General features: G+C 34.6%; 1 protein-coding gene across 2 annotated transcripts in view; it reads left to right on the forward strand.

The window, feature by feature from the left end:
- Positions 1-23,839, forward strand: part of timeout (circadian regulator timeout) — a 52,254-nt gene that overhangs the window by 8,110 nt on the left and 20,305 nt on the right. For both annotated transcript variants that reach the window (XM_080176188.1, XM_080176189.1), the window contains exons 7-25: positions 29-120; positions 706-797; positions 1,250-1,339; positions 1,846-1,919; positions 2,471-2,576; positions 2,939-3,064; positions 3,671-3,766; positions 17,483-17,581; positions 17,958-18,085; positions 18,340-18,406; positions 18,800-18,917; positions 19,425-19,538; positions 19,862-19,975; positions 20,244-20,388; positions 20,671-20,801; positions 21,245-21,365; positions 21,778-21,879; positions 22,399-22,612; positions 23,119-23,228. In XM_080176188.1, coding sequence (XP_080032314.1) covers positions 29-120; positions 706-797; positions 1,250-1,339; positions 1,846-1,919; positions 2,471-2,576; positions 2,939-3,064; positions 3,671-3,766; positions 17,483-17,581; positions 17,958-18,085; positions 18,340-18,406; positions 18,800-18,917; positions 19,425-19,538; positions 19,862-19,975; positions 20,244-20,388; positions 20,671-20,801; positions 21,245-21,365; positions 21,778-21,879; positions 22,399-22,612; positions 23,119-23,228 — 2,139 coding nt within the window. The remainder of the gene's footprint in view (positions 1-28; positions 121-705; positions 798-1,249; positions 1,340-1,845; positions 1,920-2,470; positions 2,577-2,938; positions 3,065-3,670; positions 3,767-17,482; positions 17,582-17,957; positions 18,086-18,339; positions 18,407-18,799; positions 18,918-19,424; positions 19,539-19,861; positions 19,976-20,243; positions 20,389-20,670; positions 20,802-21,244; positions 21,366-21,777; positions 21,880-22,398; positions 22,613-23,118; positions 23,229-23,839) is intronic.

Raw genomic sequence — 23,839 nt, forward strand, 5'->3', positions numbered from 1 at the left:
ATACCAAATTAACACTATTATTTTTTAGAAACTTATTGAAGAAGGATTTTGATGAGAGGCTGGAGGATGAGAAACTTGTGTTGGAAAGAATTCTTATTCTTATTAGGAATATTCTTCAAGGTATGTAATCAGGGGTGTATATTCTACTAAGGAGGGGGTGGGAAATGAAAAAATAAAAGAGTACTGAAAATATCAGCTACTTCATTGATTTTTCCATTTTTTTCCTGCCATGAAAAAAAGGGGGGGGGGGGGGCAAAAATGAAATAAAAAAAACTTGTGCTGAATATACACCTCTTGCAATTTAAATGGTAATAGGAGCATACTAAGTTAATAGTGACATTTTAACCTTAATGGACTTTAGAAATCATTATTATTGAGTGCCCGTATAAGGCACTTTCTTTGAGTGTGTGTGTAGCCATTGTTTCTTTGTTTTTGCACCTAAGTAGTCATTGAGTAAGACACTCTCTTTCAATTAAAAATATTAGGTAATTTTTATTGTTTGACGCTATTGTCTTATGATATTACAAATTCTTTATTAGTGACTAATGATAAACCTTTACAATAAAGCTTCTCATAGTTCCAGGGAAGATTTATAACTATTTTAGAGGAGGTTACCTCCACCGTCCCAAGATAAATCGCCCCTGTAAAAAATAATCCATATTGCAACTTTAAAGAATTTTTTTGCCATTAAATGTTTCATTTTAGTGCCAGCAAATGTTCGCGAGGAAGGTAGGGCTGAGGGTGACGCTACACTCCATGATCAGTTGCTATGGGTCCTGCATCAATCTGGTATTCAGGTAAGGGGTGATTCATATGATATGATATAAAAAGTAAAGGTGGGCGGAACGTCTTGGCCTCTAAACAGGCGAAAATCATTACTGACAAAGTTGTGCAATCTAGAAATTATCCATCTACTACTATATGCACATTAAGCAGGATTGGAAAAAAACCGGGGTTTCTGAAAAATTGCCAAACTCAGTGCTTTTTTAAATAAAACCTGTGGGTTTTTATGGATTATCAATAATCCTTTTAATTATATAAGTGACAGAATGTCGTTTTGTCTGTTTTTTTTTGTACCGAAGGATCTCGCTAACCGCTGAACCGATTTGGTTCTCCTTTACAATGTATTCTCTTAGATCATGGAAAGGTAACAAAAAAAAGTTGGGGTTTTTATGCCAACCCTGACTATGACAAGAAATCATTAATGAACAAATTTCATTTCTAAACTTTACTATACAATTAAATTTAGGATTTGTTACTGTATATCGCTTCATCTGAGTGTGAGACCCAATATTGTATCCACGTTCTTGAAATCATCAATTATATGCTCAGAGATCAGGTAAAGATAATTCAAGTATGGCATTAAAACCTATTTGTATCCGCTGGATTTCAACCGGTTCTCAGCCATTCTGAAAAAGCATGTTTAGCATTGTATTACAAACAATTTTTCACGAATAATAAAATAGAAACACTAAAATAAATACCAGTTTTGTTATCCCGGGTAAAATTTAGTGAATATAATATACTTTATTTCGAGGGATGGGAGATTAAGGGAATATATAGCATAAAACTATTCGACTTTTTAGTTAATAGTAAAACCCCTCTTCCGTTATATTTTCGACTAGGTTATGTCAAGTAAAGGCTAGAAAAGGTAGGAAAAATTTGTTGTCAATTTAGCTTGCTACTATGGACCTCATTTATTGGTTAGTTCATTCATCCAGTAGGATTGGAGAGGATGATCTGGTAAAAGGGGCTGGATGTGGTATAGTTATTTTAGCCAGTTGGGAGCAACAAATTATCTTGAAAATGTGGTGCAACATCCAAGTAACAATACATCGATTGCAGGATGCAACCTCGCTGGCCACAGCTAATGTCCAGAGATCTGTGGAGGAGAAAGAAAGAGACGATGCTGAATTAATCAGGGATAAATGGACATAGAAGTTTACAATGGATATAGAATTTACGTGGATATTATGACAGGGAAACTTTTTCGTCAATTTAAGTTGCTAACATTGAACTCATTTATTAGTCATTTCGTTCATCTATTAGGAGGGGAGGGGATCGTTATTGTAGCTCGCTACTTTTTTCACTTTATTAGAGAACCTGCAAATCTGGTGTAACATCCAACCAAATTATAATGATATATCCATTACAAAGTTTTATTAAAAGTTATATCATTGTTTTTTATACTTAAAGCCGTTTTGTAGAAATATAGGGAGGGATAGGACAATAGGATATTTTACCATTTTTTCTTCTCCAAATTCTTACGTTTGAAACTCCTTGTTCATTAACAGAAACGAACGTAGATTATTTTTACCGCTCTAATTCAACAACTCTTTTCTTAAACTGTTCCGTCAGTCAACTAAACATTTTCTTTTGAATACTATATTTTTTTTACCCAGATAGTGTGTTATTACTTATTTATGACATACTTATTCAGTCATGATATTCTATATCCATTCATAATAACCAGAGCTCAAAAAGTTGAGGAGGAAAAGAAAAAAATCCGCCAACGTCAAATTCAAAGCACGAGGCACTCGAGATTTGGTGGTGTTTTCGTCATTCAAAATGTTAAGGTAAGCCAAGAGACATGCGTCTGTAGCGTAAAACTTTGCGCATCCGTTCATTTTTGGTAAGCTTATATAGATTCGAACCATAAATTGCGTCATAACCAAAATGTTAAAAATTTATACTTCTGTTATGTTAGGGAATGCATTGGCTCAAATTAAGTGCAATTTATTACAATGCAATGCAGTCTTGACTTCGAGGTAAAGGTCGTGCAATCAAATTAAAGGGTTGGTTATCTGAATGACGTTTGGTCATATAATCATTCAATTATTACTTCGTAGTTGCAGTTTGTTCTGTTGTGATAATATACAGTTATAGTGTATTGACACTGTGATATGAACAGAAATAAAAGACCTTTCGCTTTGTTCAGGGCATAGCTGACAAGGAGATGGTTGTTCACAAGCCCGTGGCAAACGTTACCACCCTAGACTTTGACAAGGCCAAGAAGGGAGTTAAGAAAGCCAAAAATAAAATTGCTCCTGATTCTATGTGTCAAGTAAGTTTTCGAGGATTTTTTGGCAATTCAACAGGGGTGTATATTCTGCTCAAGATTGATTTTTTTCTGCTGCAAATGTTTTATTTTTTTCCCCTCCTAGTTTTTTCCAGCGATAAAGGGGATAAGTGGAAAAATATTTTCAAAACTCTTTATTTTATTCATATTATCCCTCCTCCCACATATTCTTTTAATTTTTTTACCAAAGTCCCCCTAGAAAATGGAAAAAAAATGCGTTCAGTTCTATTAATTTTTACATTTTTTCCCCCAGCCACATTTTTTTTTACTTTCCCCCCTCCCTCCCCTCAGCAGGGTCAAATTTGCAGGATATACACCCCTGCAATTCAATATAAAGATTTATTTGAATAAGGTTGGCTACATCTAAAAAAGTGAAGCTCAACAAACAGGACTTCACATTGAATTTTTTTATATTACTTTCCAATTGACATGTCCTACCTACATATTACGATAAACTAAAACCTACTAAATAAAAATACAAAGTCTCAATTAAAAGCATTATAATTTTAATCTTGATGTTTGGGGTATCCTGAATTCTTAAGTTCCTAACAGACACACACCCAACTGCTGATTTTATGTATTTTTTTATAGGTCCGAAGATCTACACTAGCTGTACGCATTTTCTTGAAAGAATTTTGCGTTGAGTTTCTGATGTCGGCGTATAACCAGCTGATGGGTTATGTAAAGGTAAATGGAAATAAGGGGGGGGTTCGTAATGACGTCTATTCGTAAACCGTGAGCAAAATGGTCTAAATATTTAGCTAGACCCTTCAAACTTGGTATATAAGCCTAGTCCTATAGGTATTACATCTAAATAGCAAAAAAAAAATTTATTTTAAGGTTAGGTTAGGTAAGAAAAACCCTGCGGAAATGGGGTTTTTAGGCTTTTTTTGGGTCTATTTTGATGTGGAAACTTACCTTAAATTGTTTTTTCTTAGGGTTTTAACTTAGATACATTGTGTCTATTCATATGGGCATTATTTAAGATGATTCAGCAAGTCTTGGACCGACCCCAGGGGGCTAGGTGGGTGGCCCGCAGGGGTTAAGTGCATTTTTCCCAATATATATGTTGTGATACATCAAATTATAGGTTTTTTTAGGTCAAGGAACTCAAATTTAGAGCTAAAATAAGCATTAGACTAATCTGAAGCTAGCCCGAGCGGGCTAGGTTGGTGGCCCGCAGGGGTTAAGTGCATTTTTTCCAATATATATCTTGTTATACATCAAAATATAGGTTTTTTAGGTCAAGAAACTCAAATTTTCAGCGAAAATTAGCATTAGACTAACCTGAAGCTAACCCCCCCGGGCTAGGTTGGTTTTCTGCAGGGCTTAGATAAGATAAGATTTATTTCCTCTAAGGTGCATATAATTAGGGCGAGTTACTAATAAAGTTACAATTATATTAACTAAGGGGGGGGGGGGGGGAAGTTTGTACACTTATAGGAAATGAAATTCAGTACCAAAGTTTGGGAGGGTCGTATGGGCTTGTTTTTAAAGTTATCAACCTAATTCTTTTTGTAGGCTCTCTTATATGACTTGATATACACGGAAAACTTTGAAAATTGAATTTCGGTACTTTCCTTCTAGGGGCTTGTGGAGCAAAAGACCCCCCAAAACACTAAAAATATGAGTTCTGACCTTATTTTTAAAGATATCGACCTGATTTTTTCTTTATAATACTTTTTTAACATACCCGATTCAACGAACCATTACAGATTTCATTTTGGGACTTTCCTTCTAGGGGCTTGTGGAGCAAGAGACCCCCAAAACACAAAAATATGAGTACTGGGCTTATTTTTGAAGATATCGACCTGATTTTTTTTATAATACTTTTTCAACTTAACAGAATTAACGAACCATTACAGATTTCATTTAGGGACTTTCCTCTTAGGGGCTTTTGGAGCAAGAGACCCCCAAAACACAAAAATATGAGTACTGGGCTTATTTTTAAAGATATCGACCTGATTTTTTCTTTATAATACTTTTTTAACATACCCGATTCAACGAACCATTACAGATTTCATTTTGAGACTTTCCTTCTAGGGGCTTGTGGAGCAAGAGACCCCCAAAACACAAAAATATGAGTACTGGGCTTATTTTTGAAGATATCGACCTGATTTTTTTATAATACTTTTTTAACATAACCGATTCAACGAACCATTACAGATTTCATTTTGGGACTTTCCTTCTAGGGGCTTGTGGAGCAAGAGACCCCAAAAACACAAAAATATGAGTACTTGGCTTATTTTTGAAGATATCAACCTGCTTTTTTTTACATAAAAATGATATCTAAACATAACCGAATCTACGAACCATTACAGATTTCATTTTGGGACTTTCCTTCTAGGGGCTTGTGGAGCAAGAGACCCCCAAAACACAAAAATATGAGTACTGGGCTTACTTTTGAAGATATCGACCTGATTTTTTTTTATAATACTTTTTTTTTAACTTAACCGAATTAACTAACCATTACAGATTTCATTTAGGGACTTTCCTCTTAGGGGCTTTTGGAGCAAGAGACCCCCAAAACACAAAAATATGAGTACTGGGCTTATTTTTGAAGATATCAACCTGGTTTTTTTTTACATAAAAATAATATTTAAACATAACCGAATCTACGAACCATTACAAATTTCATTTTGGGACTTTCCTTCTAGGGGCTTGTGGAGCAAGAGACCCCCAAAAATCATAAAAATATGAGTTGTGGGCTTCTCTTTTAAGATATCAACCTTATTTTTTTATATAATATAAAAATACTATTTTAACATAACCGAATCTACGAACCATTACAGATTTCATTTTAGGACTTTCCTTTTACGGGCTTGTGGAGCAAAAGACCCCAAAAACACTAAAAATATGAGTTCTGAGCTTATTTTTAAAGATATCAACCTGATTTTTTATATAAAAATACTATTTTAACATAACCGAACCTACAAACCATTACAGATTTCATTTTGGCACTTTCCTTCTAGGGGCTTGTGGAGCAAAAGACCCCAAAAACACTAAAAATATGAGTTCTGACTTTATTTTTAAATATATCAACCTGATTTTTTTAGGAACACTTTTTTATCATAACTGAACTAAGAAACCATTACAGATTTCATTTTGGGACTTTCCTTCTAGAAGCTAGTGGGGCAAAAGACCCCCAAAAAATATCTTTAGAGATATTGAGCTGATTTTTTTCATGTAAAACTTTTTTCACATGTTTGAACTAGGTAGCCACTAATAATTTCATTTTGGCACTTTCCTTTTAGGGGAAAGTAGGGTAAAACACCCCCAAAACAAAATTAATTGAGTTCTCAGGTTATCTTAAAAAATAAGCTCAGAACTCATATTTTTAGTGTTTTGGGGGTCTTTTGCTCCACAAGCCCCTAGAAGGAAAGTCCCAAAATGAAATCCTTAATGGTTTCTTAGTTCGGTTATGTTAAAAAAGTATTATTTTAAAAAGATCAGGTTGATATCTTTAAAAATAAGCTCAGAACTCATATTTTTAGTGGTTTTGGAATCTTTGCTCCACTAGCCCCTAGAAGGAAAGTCCCAAAATGAAATCTGTAATATTCTCTTAATTTGGTTTTGTTAAAGCAGTATTATTTTTTAAAAATCAGGTTGATATCTTAAAAAATAAGCTCAGAACTCATATTTTTAGTGTTTTTGGGGTCTTTTGCTCCACAAGCCCGTAGAAGGAAAGTCCCAAAATGAAATCTGTAATTGTTCGTAGATTCGGTTATGTTAAAATAGTATTTTTATTTAAAAAATCAGGTTGATATCTTAAAAAAGAAGCCCACAACTCATATTTTTATGATTTTTGGGGGGTCTCTTGCTCCACAAGCCCCTAGAAGGAAAGTCCCAAAATGAAATCTGTAATGGTTCGTAGATTCGGTTATGTTTAAATATTATTTTTATGTAAAAAAACCAGGTCGATATCTTCAAAAATAAGCCCAGTACTCATATTTTTGTGTTTTGAGGGTCTCTTGCTCCAAAAGCCCCTAAGAGGAAAGTCCCTAAATGAAATCTGTAATGGTTAGTTGGATCGGGTATGTTAAAAAAGTATTATAAAGAAAAAATCAGGTCGATATCTATAAAAATAAGGTCAGAACTCATATTTTTAGTGTTTTGGGGGGCCTTTTGCTCCACAAGCCCCTAGAAGGAAAGTACCGAAATTTAATTTTCAAAGTTTTCCGTGTATATCAAGTCATATAAGAGAGCCTACAAAAAGAATTAGGTTGATAACTTTAAAAACAAGCCCATACGACCCTCCCAAACTTTGGTACTGAATTTCATTTCCTATAAGTGTACAAACTTCCCCCCCCCTTGATTTCTTTCCTGAAAGAGATTGCACATTGATAAAGTTTACTAGGTTTCTTCCTGAAAGAGATTGCATATATTTATTATTCATATTATTAATGCATATCTTTCATAACATATGACAATGATAGTAATTTATTAGTATTTTAGGTTACGATACATGATATCCATTTATGTACCTAGCTCAGGGCTGTAGTGAACTTCTCCTTCCCCGTTCACCTACATTTTATTTTTTTACTATATGATAATTTTACAATTGAACACTGAGCAAGCTGAGAAGCGAGTGGATGGCTTAACCCCAGCCGGGGTTGTTGAACCGCAGTTCTGCGCGGCGCTTACCAAGTCGTTTCTTAGCTTAGAAATATTTGTAACAAATTGGATAAAGTTACATAATAATGACATATATAAGTTACTATATACTAAGGTTGTTGTAGAACCAAAATTAAGGGGACAGCTTAATTTCAATTCATTTAAAGACTCTGGAATAGCTACAGGACTAAAATGAAATAGCATCAAAAACAGAAATGTGCATGATAACTAATGAGTAAAGAACTAAGTAGAGACTTGAAATATCACATATATTTACATAAAAATAAAATGAAACAACAAATAAGAGCATTAAATATAGTATATAAAATAGGTAGAAATTATCCAGGTAACACAGCTATATTCGAACAGTGTTGAACTGAAATAATTATAAGTTTATGAATGAAGAATAAAACATAAAATAAACTTATAATCAATAAAAATATCAAATAATTATTCTTACTTTTTAGGCTGGCTAATCCAGGGACGAAAACAAGAACTATACTTGGTACTACTATCACCAGTGTTAACTTGAATTACTAAAATAAGCTGGTTAGACATAAAATTTGCATATGGGAATAAAACTTAAAATCTATAAAACTGCACAGAACTGCTGTTATAGATTAAAATTCAATAAAATAACATGACAAATAAAAGCAAAGAAATGCAATGTGTCATGAATAAATATTGATAAAATAATAAAATGTTCCCATAAACAATAAATAAGAATAAATAAAATAATAGATATAAAAATATTAAACTAAAATAGGTAAAATAGATGTTGAGTGATTGAAATTATCTAATACACTAAAGAAATGTGCCCTGACCTATGCTTATATACCCAGTAACTTCTTTGTTTACATTTAAGAACAGGTTTTGTTGTACACATGTACAACGATTTTTTAATAAAATAATTAAATAAAATAGACTTATTATGCCTAAAACTAATGAAAGAATTAATAAAAATGTTAAATAAGCTAAAATTAAGTATACAAAACGATAAAAATTAAATAAAGATATAAAATAAAACCTACCATACTCTTTGTATCTTCATGATTTTTAGACTTTTTGTAACAATTTACTAATTTTGAGTAATATCAAATACATTTTAAAATACGACAATTTTATGTTTTGCAATTGCTAATTTTCTACAACAAAGGTATGCTTAATATACCATCTTAATAATCGTCCCACTAGAATCCTTACGGGGTTTCCAAAACTAAGACCAATACAATTGTTACCGGTGCCGTGGAAGTTAGCCACGTTTTTATTCTCGTTATAAACTGCGACCCACACTGCCCTAGTTTTCCCGGATTAAATGATTGATTGAATTGAGTATTTTTAATCCCGTGGGATTTAATCCCACAATTCTTTGGTACCTGCTAACTTATTTCCGACCAAACACTTTATTCCTACATTCCTGATGGCTTTATTAAATAAGAATAAGAATAAATTTACATACTAGGTGTTTTACGTTAAGTAAAAACTTGAGAGCTTGATGGATTTTTTGCTAAATTTAATCTTGGGGTTGCAATAACAAGGAATACATATGCATGGTAGGCGTGCATATGTACCTATATTGAAAGTACACTATTTAGGTGTCAAGGAAACTTAAGAAAATTAAAGGAGAAAAACAAGCTAAAAATAAAAATATTAAAGAAGAATATTAAAGAAAGACTGAATTAGAGAAGTATTTTCTATTGTAAAGTAGTGTTGTGTGCATTGACAAATTTTTTTACATTTTAGTGCTTTCCCTTATTCATGCTCCTCGTATAAGAGTGCCATTATTTAGGGTGGCTTAATATGGAACACCTGCCAAAACTCTAGGCCAGGGTGATGCAATAATTGAGTAGCTTCCACGAGAATTGCGGGTCAGCTTGTAATGTAACATAGAATACAATCAGCTGTGCGCGAAGCTTACCAATCTAAGATTGGCCAAAGGATTCTCACTTCCAGTCTCCGTGTGCATCTGAGTCCTAACTTCAGAGAATCATGGCTACAACTACAACAACAACAACAACGATGATCGGGCGGCTGCGCACCAGAGTTCTGACCGCGGCGGCCAGTCCATGGCATGCCCTGTCTGAGCGTTTACTGAATGCTTCTTTGCTGCTTGAGCTTTACCTGTGGGAGATTCATGTCGAGGATGAAATCTACCTTGAATTGATTGGATTCTATAACAAGATCGGTAAGTTTCGTTCTCTGATCTTTGTGAGACAGCCACGTAGTTTGACTGGCCACCTGTCCGGGTTGTGTACTTTGCGGCGCATACAGGCTGCCATTCCTATCATCGAGGAAAGGCTTGCTGTGTACGCGGAAAGATGCACTCAGGTTCTAAATGCGCGGCGCCGATCGCCATACTTACCAGAAGTGATTGATGCCGTTGAGGATTGATTGATTGAGGGATGACTGACTGATAACTTAACCGATGACTGACCAGGAAGAAAGAAATGGACCAGGAGAAAGAACTAGAGACTACAGACAGAGTGATTGAATACATACGCTGCGACCTAATTTGTAGTGAAAAAAATAAAAATAATTAGTTACAACCAACCGTTCTTTATGTATTTGTCTAGTAGAATCATGTACCTATATAACCGCAATAAAATGACAGAAAAAATTTGATTTTTTTGGAGAGGATTAAATAACAAGAGAAATAAATAATTAATTGAATAAATAATAATTTGTTAGTGTCTTATTTTTTGTGTTTTTGTGTTTACTTTGGATAGGAGAAAGATAACAGAATAAAGACACTAGGTTGCGGGTTAAGGTTACTACGGCAAACGCTTTTGAGTAAATACTAAATACTAAAATATTTATTACATGAGATCAAATTGACAATATGTTTACAAATAAAATATTTTATTAATTATTACTATTGTTGTATATTGTAAATCATGATGATTATGGTCGGGTTCATAAAAGGTATGATCCATTTGATCCAGATTCCAAGAAGGCATGTAAGCTATCCACTGTTACAAGGAAAGCTTGCCTGTAAAGCTGGTTCCGGAATAGAGTAATTAATATTAATAGTAAAATGGTGATGTTGTTGTCAGGAGTGGTGGCTTGGTGGTGGCCCAAGCAGGACAAGGTGGGTTGGTTCAGGTATAGAAGTATTAAACTATAGTAGTCACGTATGATGTTAATATTAATATTTGTTGGTAAAAAATTTAGTATGGTGTTCTCTATCTTTAACAAAAGTACAAAAATTTATATCGAAATTAACAGGTAATCCTTTACTTTTTTCCAGTTTAGAATTCTATAAGTTTCAAGATTTTTAAAATCATTAGGTAACTCGTTATAAACACGAGGAAAATTAAACAAAGGGTGTTTAAAAGATGAAATGCATCGAACATTGGGGATGTAGAAATCATCTGTATTGCGCAGAGCATAAGTTCCACGTTCACTGTTTTGAATCCATGTGCCAGAAAAAGAAATTGGTATCCGAAAATCCGAAAATATTTGGTGATCTTAATACTTTAGTAATGCCAATGCTACTCTATAATTGTTAGGTTTGCGTGCTAAGGATTATGTTGCTGGCAGAGACAGGATCAAAATTTGGGCATGTCACGATAAAATGATGAAATAATGAGAGGGTGAATGATGGAGAAAATTTGTTTTGGATGATGTTTAATGAATAGGATGATAGGTGACTGTAAAATAGTGGTGCAAAGTAAGAAATGAATTAGAAAGAAAAGATAAAAAAGTATGGTGAAGTATTTATGTAAAGCACTTATATATACCCCCCCCTGGGTGGGTAGACGGATCTTACAGATCCTATTTTTTAATTTTTGAGTATAAGGCGGGAACATAGATAATTGAACACTTACAGCAATGATAAATAAGTTTGTAGATTAAAGTTTATAGGTACCTACGTAAAATCAATTTGGTTTAAAAAGTGGGTAAAACATTTTTTGTTGAATTCCTTTTCATTTTCTATTTGTTTAATGTTGTTAGGAAGGCTGTTAAATATGGTTGGGAAGGCATGAAAAGGTGAGTTTAATAAAAAGTTTCTATTTGCTCCATGTGCATATGCAAAGTTATTTATGTTTCTTGTGTTGTACCTGTGGCGATCTCTAGAGATTTCCCAGGTATTGTTAAAAATCTCAGGCTGTAAGCCATGTAGGTACCTATACATAAATCTGGAGACATTGTATTTAATTAGTAAATTAATGGGCAAAATCCCATTGCTTTTAAAATATTCTGCTGTGTGTGCTCTGCTGGGTAAGTTTTCAATTATTCTTACTGCTGCCTTCTGGACTTTCAAAATGGGGTTTAAAGGACGCCTGCAAGAAATAACACGCTTTAACTGCTGAAAGTCTGCCACAAGAAGACCCAATACCCCAAATTTAAAGCCTTTAGCTTCAAGAACAAAAAAGTTCTAGGCATTTCAAAATAGCATTTTATGTACAATGGAATTGTTGAAAGATTTCCAATGCTCATAAAAGAAAAAAACAATATTAAATTACGTCGCCTAGACACAAAATTATAACCTTATCTTTGTCAGAAACTTAGATTGCATGTAACTAATTATATTTTTACAATAAAAACACCACATTTCATAGTCAAAATCTATGAAAAAAATTCGATTTAAATTGCATTTTTAAACGAAAATCATAACAGAAACAAAGGGGTAAACTAATACAAGCTTAGCTGTGATTGGCTGTTAAGCTGATTCAGCCTTCTGATTGGCTACAGTACATTCGGTACAATGCAAGTAAAACTTAATTTTTTTTAATGATTTTGACTATAAAAATGGGTATTTTTATTGTAAAAATATAATTAGTTACTGGAAACCTAAATTTTTGACAAAAATAAGCTTATAATTTTGTTTCTAGGCCACGTAGTTTAATTTCAAAGTTTTCAACATGAGCATTGCAATTCTTTCAAAATTCTCATTGTACATAAAATGTCATTTTAAAATGCCTAGAACTTTTTTGTTATAGAAGCTGAAGGCTTCAAATTTGGGATATTTGGTCTACTTGTGGCAGTCTTTCAGCAGTTAAAGCGTGGTATTTCTTGCAGGCTTCCTTTAAAAGATAGGCTGGACATGCTGTGAAGAGAAGGCAGCAGTATTCAATGTTTGCCTTAATATAGCTGGTGTACAGGGGTTTTGAAAAGTTATCAATCAGACTGATACCACGATGGTTATCAGTCTGACTGAGTGAACATGATTTGTGAAGTACAATAATTTTGCTGATTTTCATTCCATTGGGAAAGATGCCAGATTGGAGAGAAAGGTTATAGATGTGTGAAAGGGGGTGTGCGATTACATCTGCATAACGGGAGATTAAAAACATACTCACATCATTTATGTCTGTGGACCGTTTGGGCCTTATATTTCTGATTAAGTTTATTACTTTGAAGGGGTAAAGGGGTTCAAAAAAGATTGAATCTTGAATGGGGGGTGGTAAATATTCGGCAAAGTTTTTGTCTGTTTTTGGGATCTCAGGTCTGAGGGAGGTTCCAATCTGACTGAAGTAGGAGTTAAACTCATTTGCGATAGCTTGGTCACCCTCTACCTTTCTGTCCCCAACCTCTAAGTATGAACACTCAGCACTTTTTTGATCAAAGCCTAACATATCTTTTAAACAACGCCATAACTTTCTACTGTCCCTGCCGCAATTTCTTATGTTTTGTCTATAATATTCAAGTTTTGCACGTCTAACATTTCTATTGTAAGAGTTTTTATAAGAGTTGTACAACAATTCACTTTCCCTTGTCCTTTCCCTGAGAAAATTGTCATGAAGGGTATGCTTGTGTTCACGCATACGTAAAAGATATTCATTCATAAAGGGTTGTTGTGGTTGGATCCTTATTTTTTTTGACTTTGACAATGGGACATGAATTGTTGTACAGCTCAAGAAACCTTACAATAAAATTATCATAGGCAACATAGACGTCATTTTGATTAAGTACATTGGACCAATCAGTGCTAAAAAGCGCGTCATTTAATGAGGTAATGTTCTCATCGCCCAGCAATCTTTTTTCGTAAGAATCAGGTTGCTTTGGTTTTTTGTTAGCATTAATTCTATAGGCGTTTATCAGCACCAAGTGGTCACTTATTTGGGAGGTTAGGACACAAGAAAGCATAAGGTTTGGAATTAAATTACCAACGCCAAAAATATCAATCAAAGTAGAAGTATTTTTTGTGATTCTTGTGGCCTTGGTGATATTATTCAAAATGCCGTTGAAATTTAGTGATTCTAGTAGACGCATACTTGGACTGTTGTTTCCACCAATCTTGAATAAGTCAAGGTTGATGTCGCCAACAATGAAGAACGGTAAGTTGAGAGACATGATCCTATCAAGTAATTCTAGATAAATTTCAAAGAACTCATCGAGTTCAGCATTACTTTAATTAGGCGGTCTGTAAGTATTCAATACAACGAATTTGAAACCATTGTATGAACATTTGAGACAGATAGATTCGCATATACCTTCTTTGAATGAGATATTGTCAAACAGTCTTACTACTTTATAATGTTTTTGAATGAGCAATCCCATCCCTCCCCCCCTTTGCGATTTTCTTAGGCTGACGTGCCAATTACAGCCCTCAATATTATACACATCAAAGTTTGCATTGGTATTTGCCCAGAGCTCTTGACACGCAAGATGGAGGTGAGTGTCTACGGCAGCTAGCCAATGAGAAGCGAGGGAATAATGATTACAGCCAATGGTGTAGTTTGTTGTTGTCGCGACCTTTTATCTAGCCAATGAGAGGGCGACACAGTTTTGGCCCTTGTGCGGTGTGGCCAAGATTTAGGAAATTAGACAGAATTGCGGATTTTATGTAAAAAGTTTATTTTCACTGACTAGGCGATTTTTCACTTGGATAGCATAAAAATGGTTTTTTACACCGGCGATTTGACCTAAATGGCGGTGTAAAATATGGTGCCAAAACTATATACGAGTTTGCCCATGGCTACCATATCTTCCCAGTACCAACACGCGGAGGGACCACGGGCGTGGGGTAAAGGGGGGAATTAGTAAAGAGCGGGGGGTGTGCTGTACAGACTAGTACATACACATGGGCAGGAGAAAGAGAGATGTTGCTCGCTCCACACTCTAAACTAAACTAAACTAAACTTAAGAGCATTTACCTAACCTAACCAAGAAACTTACTTATATTTTTACAGGTTTTTCTTGAATAAACTGTGTCTATTAATGAGGACTTTATATAAGATGATCCAGCAAGTCGGGGACTGACCCCAGCGGGCTAGGTGGGTGGCCCGCAGGGGTTAAGTGCATTTTTTCCAATATATATGTTGTGATACATCAAATTATAAGTTTTTTAGGTCAGTAACTTAAATTCAGAGCTAGAATTAGCATAAGATTAATCTGATGCTAGCCCCAGCGGGCTAGGTCGGTGGCCCGCAGGGGTTAAATGCATTATTTTCCAATATATACCTTGTTATATATCAAAATATAGGTATTTAAGGTCAAGAAACTTAAATTCAGAGCTAAAATTGGCATAAGACTTACCTGAAGCTACCCCCCGCAGGCTATGTAGATTTTCCGGAGGGCTTATGTGCATTTTACCTAACCTAACCTAGAAACTTACTAATTCTTTTGATTTTTTCCTTGAATAAACTCTGTCTATTAATGAGGACATTATTTTAGATAATCCAGCAAGTTGGGGACCGACCCCAGTGGGCTAGGTGGGTGGCCCACAGGGGTGTAGTGTATTTTTTCTAAAGTATGTGTTGTCTTACATCAAATTATACCTAGGTTTTTTAGTTTAAGAAACTCAATTTTTTTTTATCTCAAATCATCGGAATCTGAAAAAAACTTATTTTATCTTCTTGACCTAACTAAAAATGTAGTATGATGCAGTAAATACTTTTGAAAAATTTTAATTAACCCCCTGCGGGCCTTTCTTCTAGCCTCCTTGGGTCAGCCTCCTGTATGAAGAATCTTTTAAATGATGGCTTTAGGAATGAACACTGTGTTTCTAAGTAAAACCTAGCCTGCCTGGGTCAGTCCCCGACTTGCTGGATCATCCTAAATAATGTTCTCATGAATAGACACAGTTTATTCAATTAAAAAAACCTTTAAAAAAGTAAGATTCTAGGTTAGGTTAGGTAAAATGCATTTAAGCCTTGCAGGCAATCCCCATAGCCCGCAGGGGCTAGCTTCAGATTAGTCTGATTCTATTATTAGCTCTAAATTTGAATTTCCGGAAAAAACCTATAATTTTATGTATGACAACATATACTTTTTAAAAATGCACTTAACCCCTGCGGGCCACCCACTTAGACTGCTGGGGTCGGTCCCCGACTTGCTTGATCATCTTAAATAATGTTCTCATAAATAGACACAGTTTATTCCAGAAAAAAAACCTAAAAAACAAGTAAGGTTCTAGGTTAGGTTAGGTAAAATGTACTAAAGACTTGCAGGCAACCCATCTAGCCCGCTGGGGCTAGCTTCAGATTAGTCTGATGCTTTTATTAGCTGTAAAGACCTTAAAACCCTATAATTTGATGTATGACAACACTTACTTTAAAAAAAAAATGCATTCAACCCCTGCGGGCCACCGACCTAGCACGCTGGGGCTAGCTTCAGATTAATCTTATGCTAATTCCAGCTCTGAATTTGAGTTACTGACCTAAAAAACTTATAATTTGATGTATCACAACATGTATATTGGGAAAAATGCACTTAACCCCTGCGGGCCACCCACCTAGCCCGCTGGGGTCAGTCCCCGACTTGCTGTATCATCTTAAATAAAGTTCTCATTAATAGACACAGTTTATTCAAGAAAAACCTGTGAAAATATAAGTAAATTTCCAGGTTAGGTTAGGTAAATGCTCTTAAGCCCTGCAGAAAACCAACCTAGCCCGGGGGGGTTAGCTTCAGGTTAGTTTAATGCTAATTTTCGCTGAGAATTTGAGTTTCTTGACCTAAAAAACCTAAATTTTGATATATAACAAGATATATATTGGAGAAATTACACTTAACCCCTGCGGGCCACCAACGTAGCCCGCTGGGGCTAGCTTTAGATTAGTCTAATGCTTATTTTAGCTCTGAATTTGAGTTCCTCGACCTAAAAAACCTATAATTGGATGTATCACAACATATATATTAGGAAAATTCACTTAACCCATGCGGGCCACCCACCTAGCCCCCTGGGGTCGGTCCAAGACTTGCTGAATCATCTTAAATATATCCATATGAATAGACACAGTGTATTTAAGTTAAAACCCTAAGAAAAAACAATTTAAGGTAAGTTTCCACATCAAAATCGACCAAAAAAAGTCTAAAAACCCCATTTCCGCAGGGTTTTTCTTACCTAACCTAACCTTAAAATAAAATTTTTGGATTTTTTTGCCATTTAGATGTAATACCTATAGGACTAGGCTTATATACCAAGTTTGAAGGGTCTAGCTAAATATTTAGACCATTTTGCTCATGGTTTACGAATAGATGTCATTACGAACCCCCCCACTTATAGGGTAGCTGCGCTGAAATTGAAGCGTGTCTGCTAGTTGTCTGTGAGATTATAATCTCGCCCACACCGAGTTCAAACTAAAGATGTTAAATAGGTTCTTTTTGCTGCTATATAAATTAACTACGTTGCGTTATACATCGAACGTTCAGGTGCAAGTTTTCATAATATAACACATTAAAAAATACTATTATGAATATTTGGCTTCCATACAAATATTAGATTATCTCTTCTGCTGTATTCAAGATCTTTATGAACTCATAAACAAACCTACATAAATTTTATAGGTTAGAACAAACATTTAATCTGTGTAATATGATTATGATTCTTAAATATTAATATAGGATGCTCTTGCAAGACATCGAGCCCAGCTGAACGATGAAAGCTATTATCTGTGGGCCATGAAGTTCTTCATGGAATTTAACAGAGCTCATCAGTTTAAGGTAAACTTGGTTTAATGACAGTCAGGGTATATTCTGCTAAAGATTTATTTTTTCCTCGGCTGCAAAAAATATTACCCACCCCTCTTTTTTTTTCAAAGAGGGGGGAAAATGTAAAATCAATGAAGTAGCTAAAACATCCTGATGTTTTCAGTAATCTTTATTTTTTTTATTATCCTCCCCCTAAATATTTTCATTCACTATTTATATTAAGCTTACTATAAACACTGCACTGCTTAAATGAAAAAAGAATCGAATTCACATTGTTGAATGTTAAAAACTGCAACTTATAGCTATCTGTTAACATCTAAAATAGTTTTCGATTAAATTATATACCTAATACTTATCTTCAAATAAAAAAATTTTCGAATGTTTGTAGGTTGAGTTAGTTACTGAGACACTATCCAAGCAAACCTTCCATTTTCTACAGCAACAGATAGAAAATTATAGGGATAATTTTGACATGGAGAAGAGAAATAGACCTAAATATCTTATGTGGGCTAAAAGGTATGTTTTAGTAGTAAAAAATCTTAGCCCACGACAGTGTCATAACATGTAGCGTATCCGCTCGTTGTCGGTTAGGTGCTAGGTTCGAACCTACGCCGCGTTATTAACTAAAGCTGTGAAAAGTTATTTATTGCATCGTAATATAGACAGCTTTCCGCGCATATAAAAAAGCATGTATTCGAATAAAATAATAATTAAAATAAAAATTATCTGATTAAGACCAGTTAAGAATTTCAAAGAAAAAATATTTTAAGAATGCACTTGGCTATTCGGTCCTACGAAGAACTTCTACTAAATCTCGTTCATATGGAGGCTTCTAAGGTATGTATAAGATGTGTATCTATTCTTTAACCAAGGTACGTCCATTCTTTCATAACACTGTAAAAAAAGTTATTACTAAATCTTCAAAATTATTTTAAGTAACAATGCTGCATCGTTAGGATATGCCCACCAATAATCTTACTCAAGTATCATACGGGATAAGATTATTGACAATAAAATGATAAATACCCCTTATTATAATATACAAAATTATCCTATCTGTAGATTAAAATTGGCTTGGACACTGATACCAACCAATCAAGATTTAAGCCAACGAATTAGAAACAAAGCTCTCTGCTTCCCTGTTAAGAAAACTATTTTGAATGTCTTCTCTTTTCTTGATATTTGAAATCTATCTTATTAAATAACCCTTAAGTTTTACTTTTAAACAAGGATGAAAAAGTTCGCGAAGCAGGGCGGATAATCCGATCTGGGGTGTTCTATGAGCCAGAGTACAGGGAGCTGTGCATCCAGCAGTTGTCCAGCTTCAATCCAGATAGAATGTCTACTGGTAAGTTTTTACTCGTCACACTTTTAATGTAACGGTAAAATACAAATTAAATATTTTATTTTGATGTTTTAGGCATCGAAATATTATAAATGTATAGTGGTAGCTTTAACTAATATGGCAAAACTCACTGAACTCAAATAATAAAAAGCTTGTTGTGAAAGCAGGAAGATGGATTAGTTCGCTATGATACACCCCGTCCATTAGAACGCGTCACATAGGCTTTAATCAGCTAACTTATCATTTACTTCCTGGCAGTTATATCATATCATATGTTGGTAGCTGTAATTAATATTTAGCTTTATAAACAATACATATTTACAATTTGGTGTTTTAGCATTCGGCGTTATCCTCTTTGAATTTTTTTTTCAATTTTAAAATCTCAGCCGTTTTGCTGTATTTTTTTGTGGCTATTTTAGGCAAATCTATCATCACTTACGTAGGAATCAACTTTTTTTGCCCTAAAAATAATTTTTACAAATAATTTCCTCAACATATTTTATTCTTTAGGATATTTAACTGATCTTATCCATACAACTCATGTGTTTTTAAAACTGATGGAACACATGTCCAAAAACCGTCATCTACTAGTCAGCAAGAAAACAAAGAAGAAAGCAAAGTCAGGTAGGTAGAAAATATTAATATTAAATTTTTTTCCATAATTTGGGCTAGGGTTCGGGCTTCGCAAGTAATAGATACAATTAATAGGACAATAATTTTTGCAATCTGTAATTTTATTTGAAATCATCTGACACCGTACCAGGAGAAAAAAAACCTTTTAGGCTTATATCTACGGTGCCCTAACCCTGCGTGGCTACCCTGTAACCAATGTAACCTAAGCTAAAGTAAAAAAAACAACTAGAAAAAACTACCCTCCTATCTTTATTTTCAATTTATTTTGATTTAAGAGAAGATGGAGATTGTTGTATAATTTCTTTTCCTTCTAGGTGGAGCAAAAAAGACCAAATCTGGGGCAGCCTTACCCTCTGGTTCTAACCAGACCAAGGAGGAACAATGGGATGCAGTTTCCCCAAATATTTCTGCTCTCCTACAAGGACGAGGTAAAGTGTGAAGCAGTTTCTCTGTAATAAAAAAAAATATAGGTATCTTTATCAATGACTGAAAGGTCCGTTTGCCAATTTAAAGGTGCCAAAAAGAGGGAGTGTATGTCTTATTAAATGATAGTTTTTATTTTCAAAACTTTGCTGTAATGAAAATTAAATATTTTATGATTTACTGACTATTCCTTTCAATTACTGTTTATGAATTCCTTTAGGTTAGCCTTATAATATTGCTTCTTTAATTTGGTTTCAAAGTTTCACTTTTCAGGTACAATTCCATTGGATGTAGTCCCGTTTGATGCAACTTCTGATGTGCCAATAGAGGACCAGAAGGTTTCTGCCATGAAAAGAATCCAGACGGCCATGATAAAACAGGACGCTGGCACGGCCGTTGCACTCCTGCGGGCTTCCAGGTATTGAAATAGCACGGTTTCCGTTGGTACTAAAACACTTTCGGTATTTTATGTTAAATCCTGTCAAAAAAATCCACGCTATACTTAAATTGGATCTCAAATCGGGTATGTAACACAAACAAACTTTTTTTAGCGTAGGTTTTTAGAAGTAAAAAATAGAAAAGCCTGTAGGCCCTACAGTGTAGGGTGTAGGTAGTATATTTTCGTGAGAAAAAAAATAGGGGGATGGAGTTATGTTGATATAATTATATGTCTAAGTTAAAGCATCTAATTTTCTTATAGGGAAGTATGGCCAGAGGGTGATGCGTTTGGGCCCCAGGATTCTGTAGCCGAGGAGGACTTTATGGCACTCAGAGAAATTCTATTTGCCGACTTGGGTGTGGACGAAACAACAGCGGCGGCGGGAAATGAAGGTAATTTAATTAAAATGATTACGGCGATATTGTGGATTTTAAAAAATTGCGGAATATTATTTTTCACAAATAATTTACTTAGCCTTTTCATTTTATGGGAATAGAAATCTAAAGATTTTTTGAGGTAAAGGAATGTATATCTTCATTTAATTCAAATAAGGATTGTTCTTGGGAAGCTATATTTAATGTTCCTCCATCTTGTGAGTTGTATTATATACAAGTGTACTTAAAAGCATAAGATCTCTACAACATTCATAGCGGTCTTTTATTTCTACTGCAATGCTGTTGATGTATGTTTGTATTATAAAGCTGAACAATTAGAGAAACTGTACCAATAGAAGCATCTCATAGACTGTATTTTAACGGGCTAGATTATGATACTAACGTACCTACTGAGAAACCCATTTCTAGAAATATAACTGAAAAATCCGCTATTATTTTAGATGAAGAAAATGCGGGAGAAATTGGGGAAGATTACGAGGGAGAGGATGAAGAGGAGATTAGTCATGAGCCTGAACTTATAAGTGTTGAACAGGAGTTTGATTTTGATGCTTTCATTGCCAGGTTAGTTCAGGAACTCTTGGTAACATAAGTATATTGATAGATTCATTGAATTGATTGATTGTGTTATGATTTTTTTATTGATAGAATATCTGACTGATTAGCAGGTTGTTTTAATTCATACATTGATATCTCATTAGTTGATGGATTTATGTTTATTTAGAAAAAATTGATTGTTAGTTAGAAAGATTGTAGGTTAATTTCAAAATTGATAGATTGATAGTTAGGTTAAAAAAGTAATAACCTATGAATTTATTTAGGGTACATAGACTTATTGTTAGTATGAAATAAAAATAGTTATTGATAGATTGATTAATTTTTGTGGTTAATGATAATATATTAGGTCTAAATCTACTTAAAGAATTTCAGATAGGTTTAAAGTCTAAATTAAATTCATTATGTTGTTTACTTCTAGGTTTGCCGTGAAGAATGTGTTAAGACCGTATGGTATATTATTCAATAACTATGAGAAGAACTCGAAATCTACCAACCACTACATCATTAAAATGTTTCATAGGTAATATTTCTTATTCTAAAATAGCTAAGCTACTCAATAAGTCATAGAGGTAATATGACACTCAAAGAAAACCTTGATTGTAAAGTAATTTACACATAAGTTTAGGGTTGGGCCGGATATCTGGCCAACGTTCGATATCCGGCAATTTACCGGATAACCGGACATCGCGCGTCAAAAATCAGCCGAATATCATGTAACCGGATAGTTTTAATATCCAGTTTCCGGCCGGATATTGAAAATGACAGGATATCCGGCCCAATCCTACATAAGTTATTAACATTATGAGTACTTTGTTTGTGTAGTCATTGTTTCTTAGTGATTGGACCAAAGTAGCCATGGAGAAGCTTAGAATTACTTTCTCTCGTTCGTGCATAGTCCCCTTTAGTTGACAGGGCTAGCATGTTTATCCATCCTGTAAAACTTTATTAAGTCTTCATTTTTATAGAAGATTCGTACGTTAATGACATTTTTAAGACTGAAGTTTATTTTTTCAACCTAATCATTTTGTCAATACTTTAGGATTGCGAAGGACCGCCAGCTGCCAGGGATGCTGTTTCAAGCCACAATATTCCGCGTATTCCAGCGGATCTGGGCTGACCTGCGGCTGCGGCCGGATGATCAAAACCTGCGGGAGCTGGCAAAATTTGCGCAGTTTATCCTGCGGAAGTTTATGCATGCAGCCGCCAAAAATAAGAAGATATTTATGGAACTCTTATTTTGGAAATCTGCAAAGGTAAGGATGTATACCCGCGACTGTGGCATAACACGAATCGCATTCGCTTGTTGGTGCTTAGGTGTTAGGTTCGAATCTCGCGTCATAATTAAAGATGTTATAAAAGTTCCTACTGCTGCAATGTCAGCAGCACCACTTTAATAGTTGGAGTATGGGGAATGCCTTGGTTTAAAACAGGCGTTACTAATTACCATGCACAGTAAGGTCTTCCAGATAAAGGGCGTGCAATTAAAGGGTTGGTTGTCTGTAGGTCATCTGGCCTCGTATTCATGCACGCTGAAAATTTTGGTAAGAATATACATTAAAAAAATAGATGTACCACATCCTTTAGAGTTTAAATTATGAATATGATTTTCCCAGCAGAGTTAGGGCCTCCCTTATTTTCAATTTAGAGGGTTTCTGTACCCGATGGTTACTTGAGGGACTAAGTATTTGCTACTTATGGACATATTTGTCCTTGTTTATGTATTTTCCCCTAATCTAATTAGTTTTCTCTCTGTTTCTAGGAGGCGAGAATAATAATAGATGGTTATGAGACTATCGATATGGAATCTGAAAAATCCAAGAAATCTTATTGGTCAGAGGCGGACGAACAAAAATTGACAGAGATTTTCATGTAAGCTTTTTATTGGTTTCATTTTATATAATACTAGCGGCTTCGCCCCTAGCCTCTAGGGGCTTTGCCCCAAGAGGCATAATTACATCTTCTATTACTTACCCAGCAGAACTGATCACAAATTTTCGCACCTACCCAGCAGGAAAACATTTCTCGATTAAACAACAAATTAGCAAAATTCGTAAAAAAAAAATAGTCTAATGTGTTCTCAAGAAAATTACTACTGGTGCTGCTCATAGTCTAATGTGTTCTCAAGAAAATTATTTTTTTTGGGGGGGGGGGGGAATTTTCATTTTTTGGGGGGTTGGGGGTGTCCCACCCCCCAAGAAAATAGCTTAAAACCACCACAGGACCGATAGGTATATACCCTGAAGAGTAGAATCCAATCAGTTCTGTGGTTACCGAGATCTTAAGCTTCAGACGGACGGACGGACAGACAGACAGACATCATTCTACTTTGTATTATAGATTGCTAGGTAATATAGATCTTATAACGGGATGTTTAATTTACTATATTTTTACAGATAATATGGACATATGATTATTTTTTTCTTCATATTTCTACTGGTTGTTTCGCAAAATCGGAAAGCGCAGTTAATTTCCGTCCACCC

Source organism: Acartia tonsa, chromosome 11 (genome assembly GCF_053477335.1).
Source record: "Acartia tonsa isolate MP-2025a chromosome 11, ASM5347733v1, whole genome shotgun sequence".
Lineage (NCBI taxonomy): Eukaryota > Metazoa > Arthropoda > Copepoda > Calanoida > Acartiidae > Acartia > Acartia tonsa.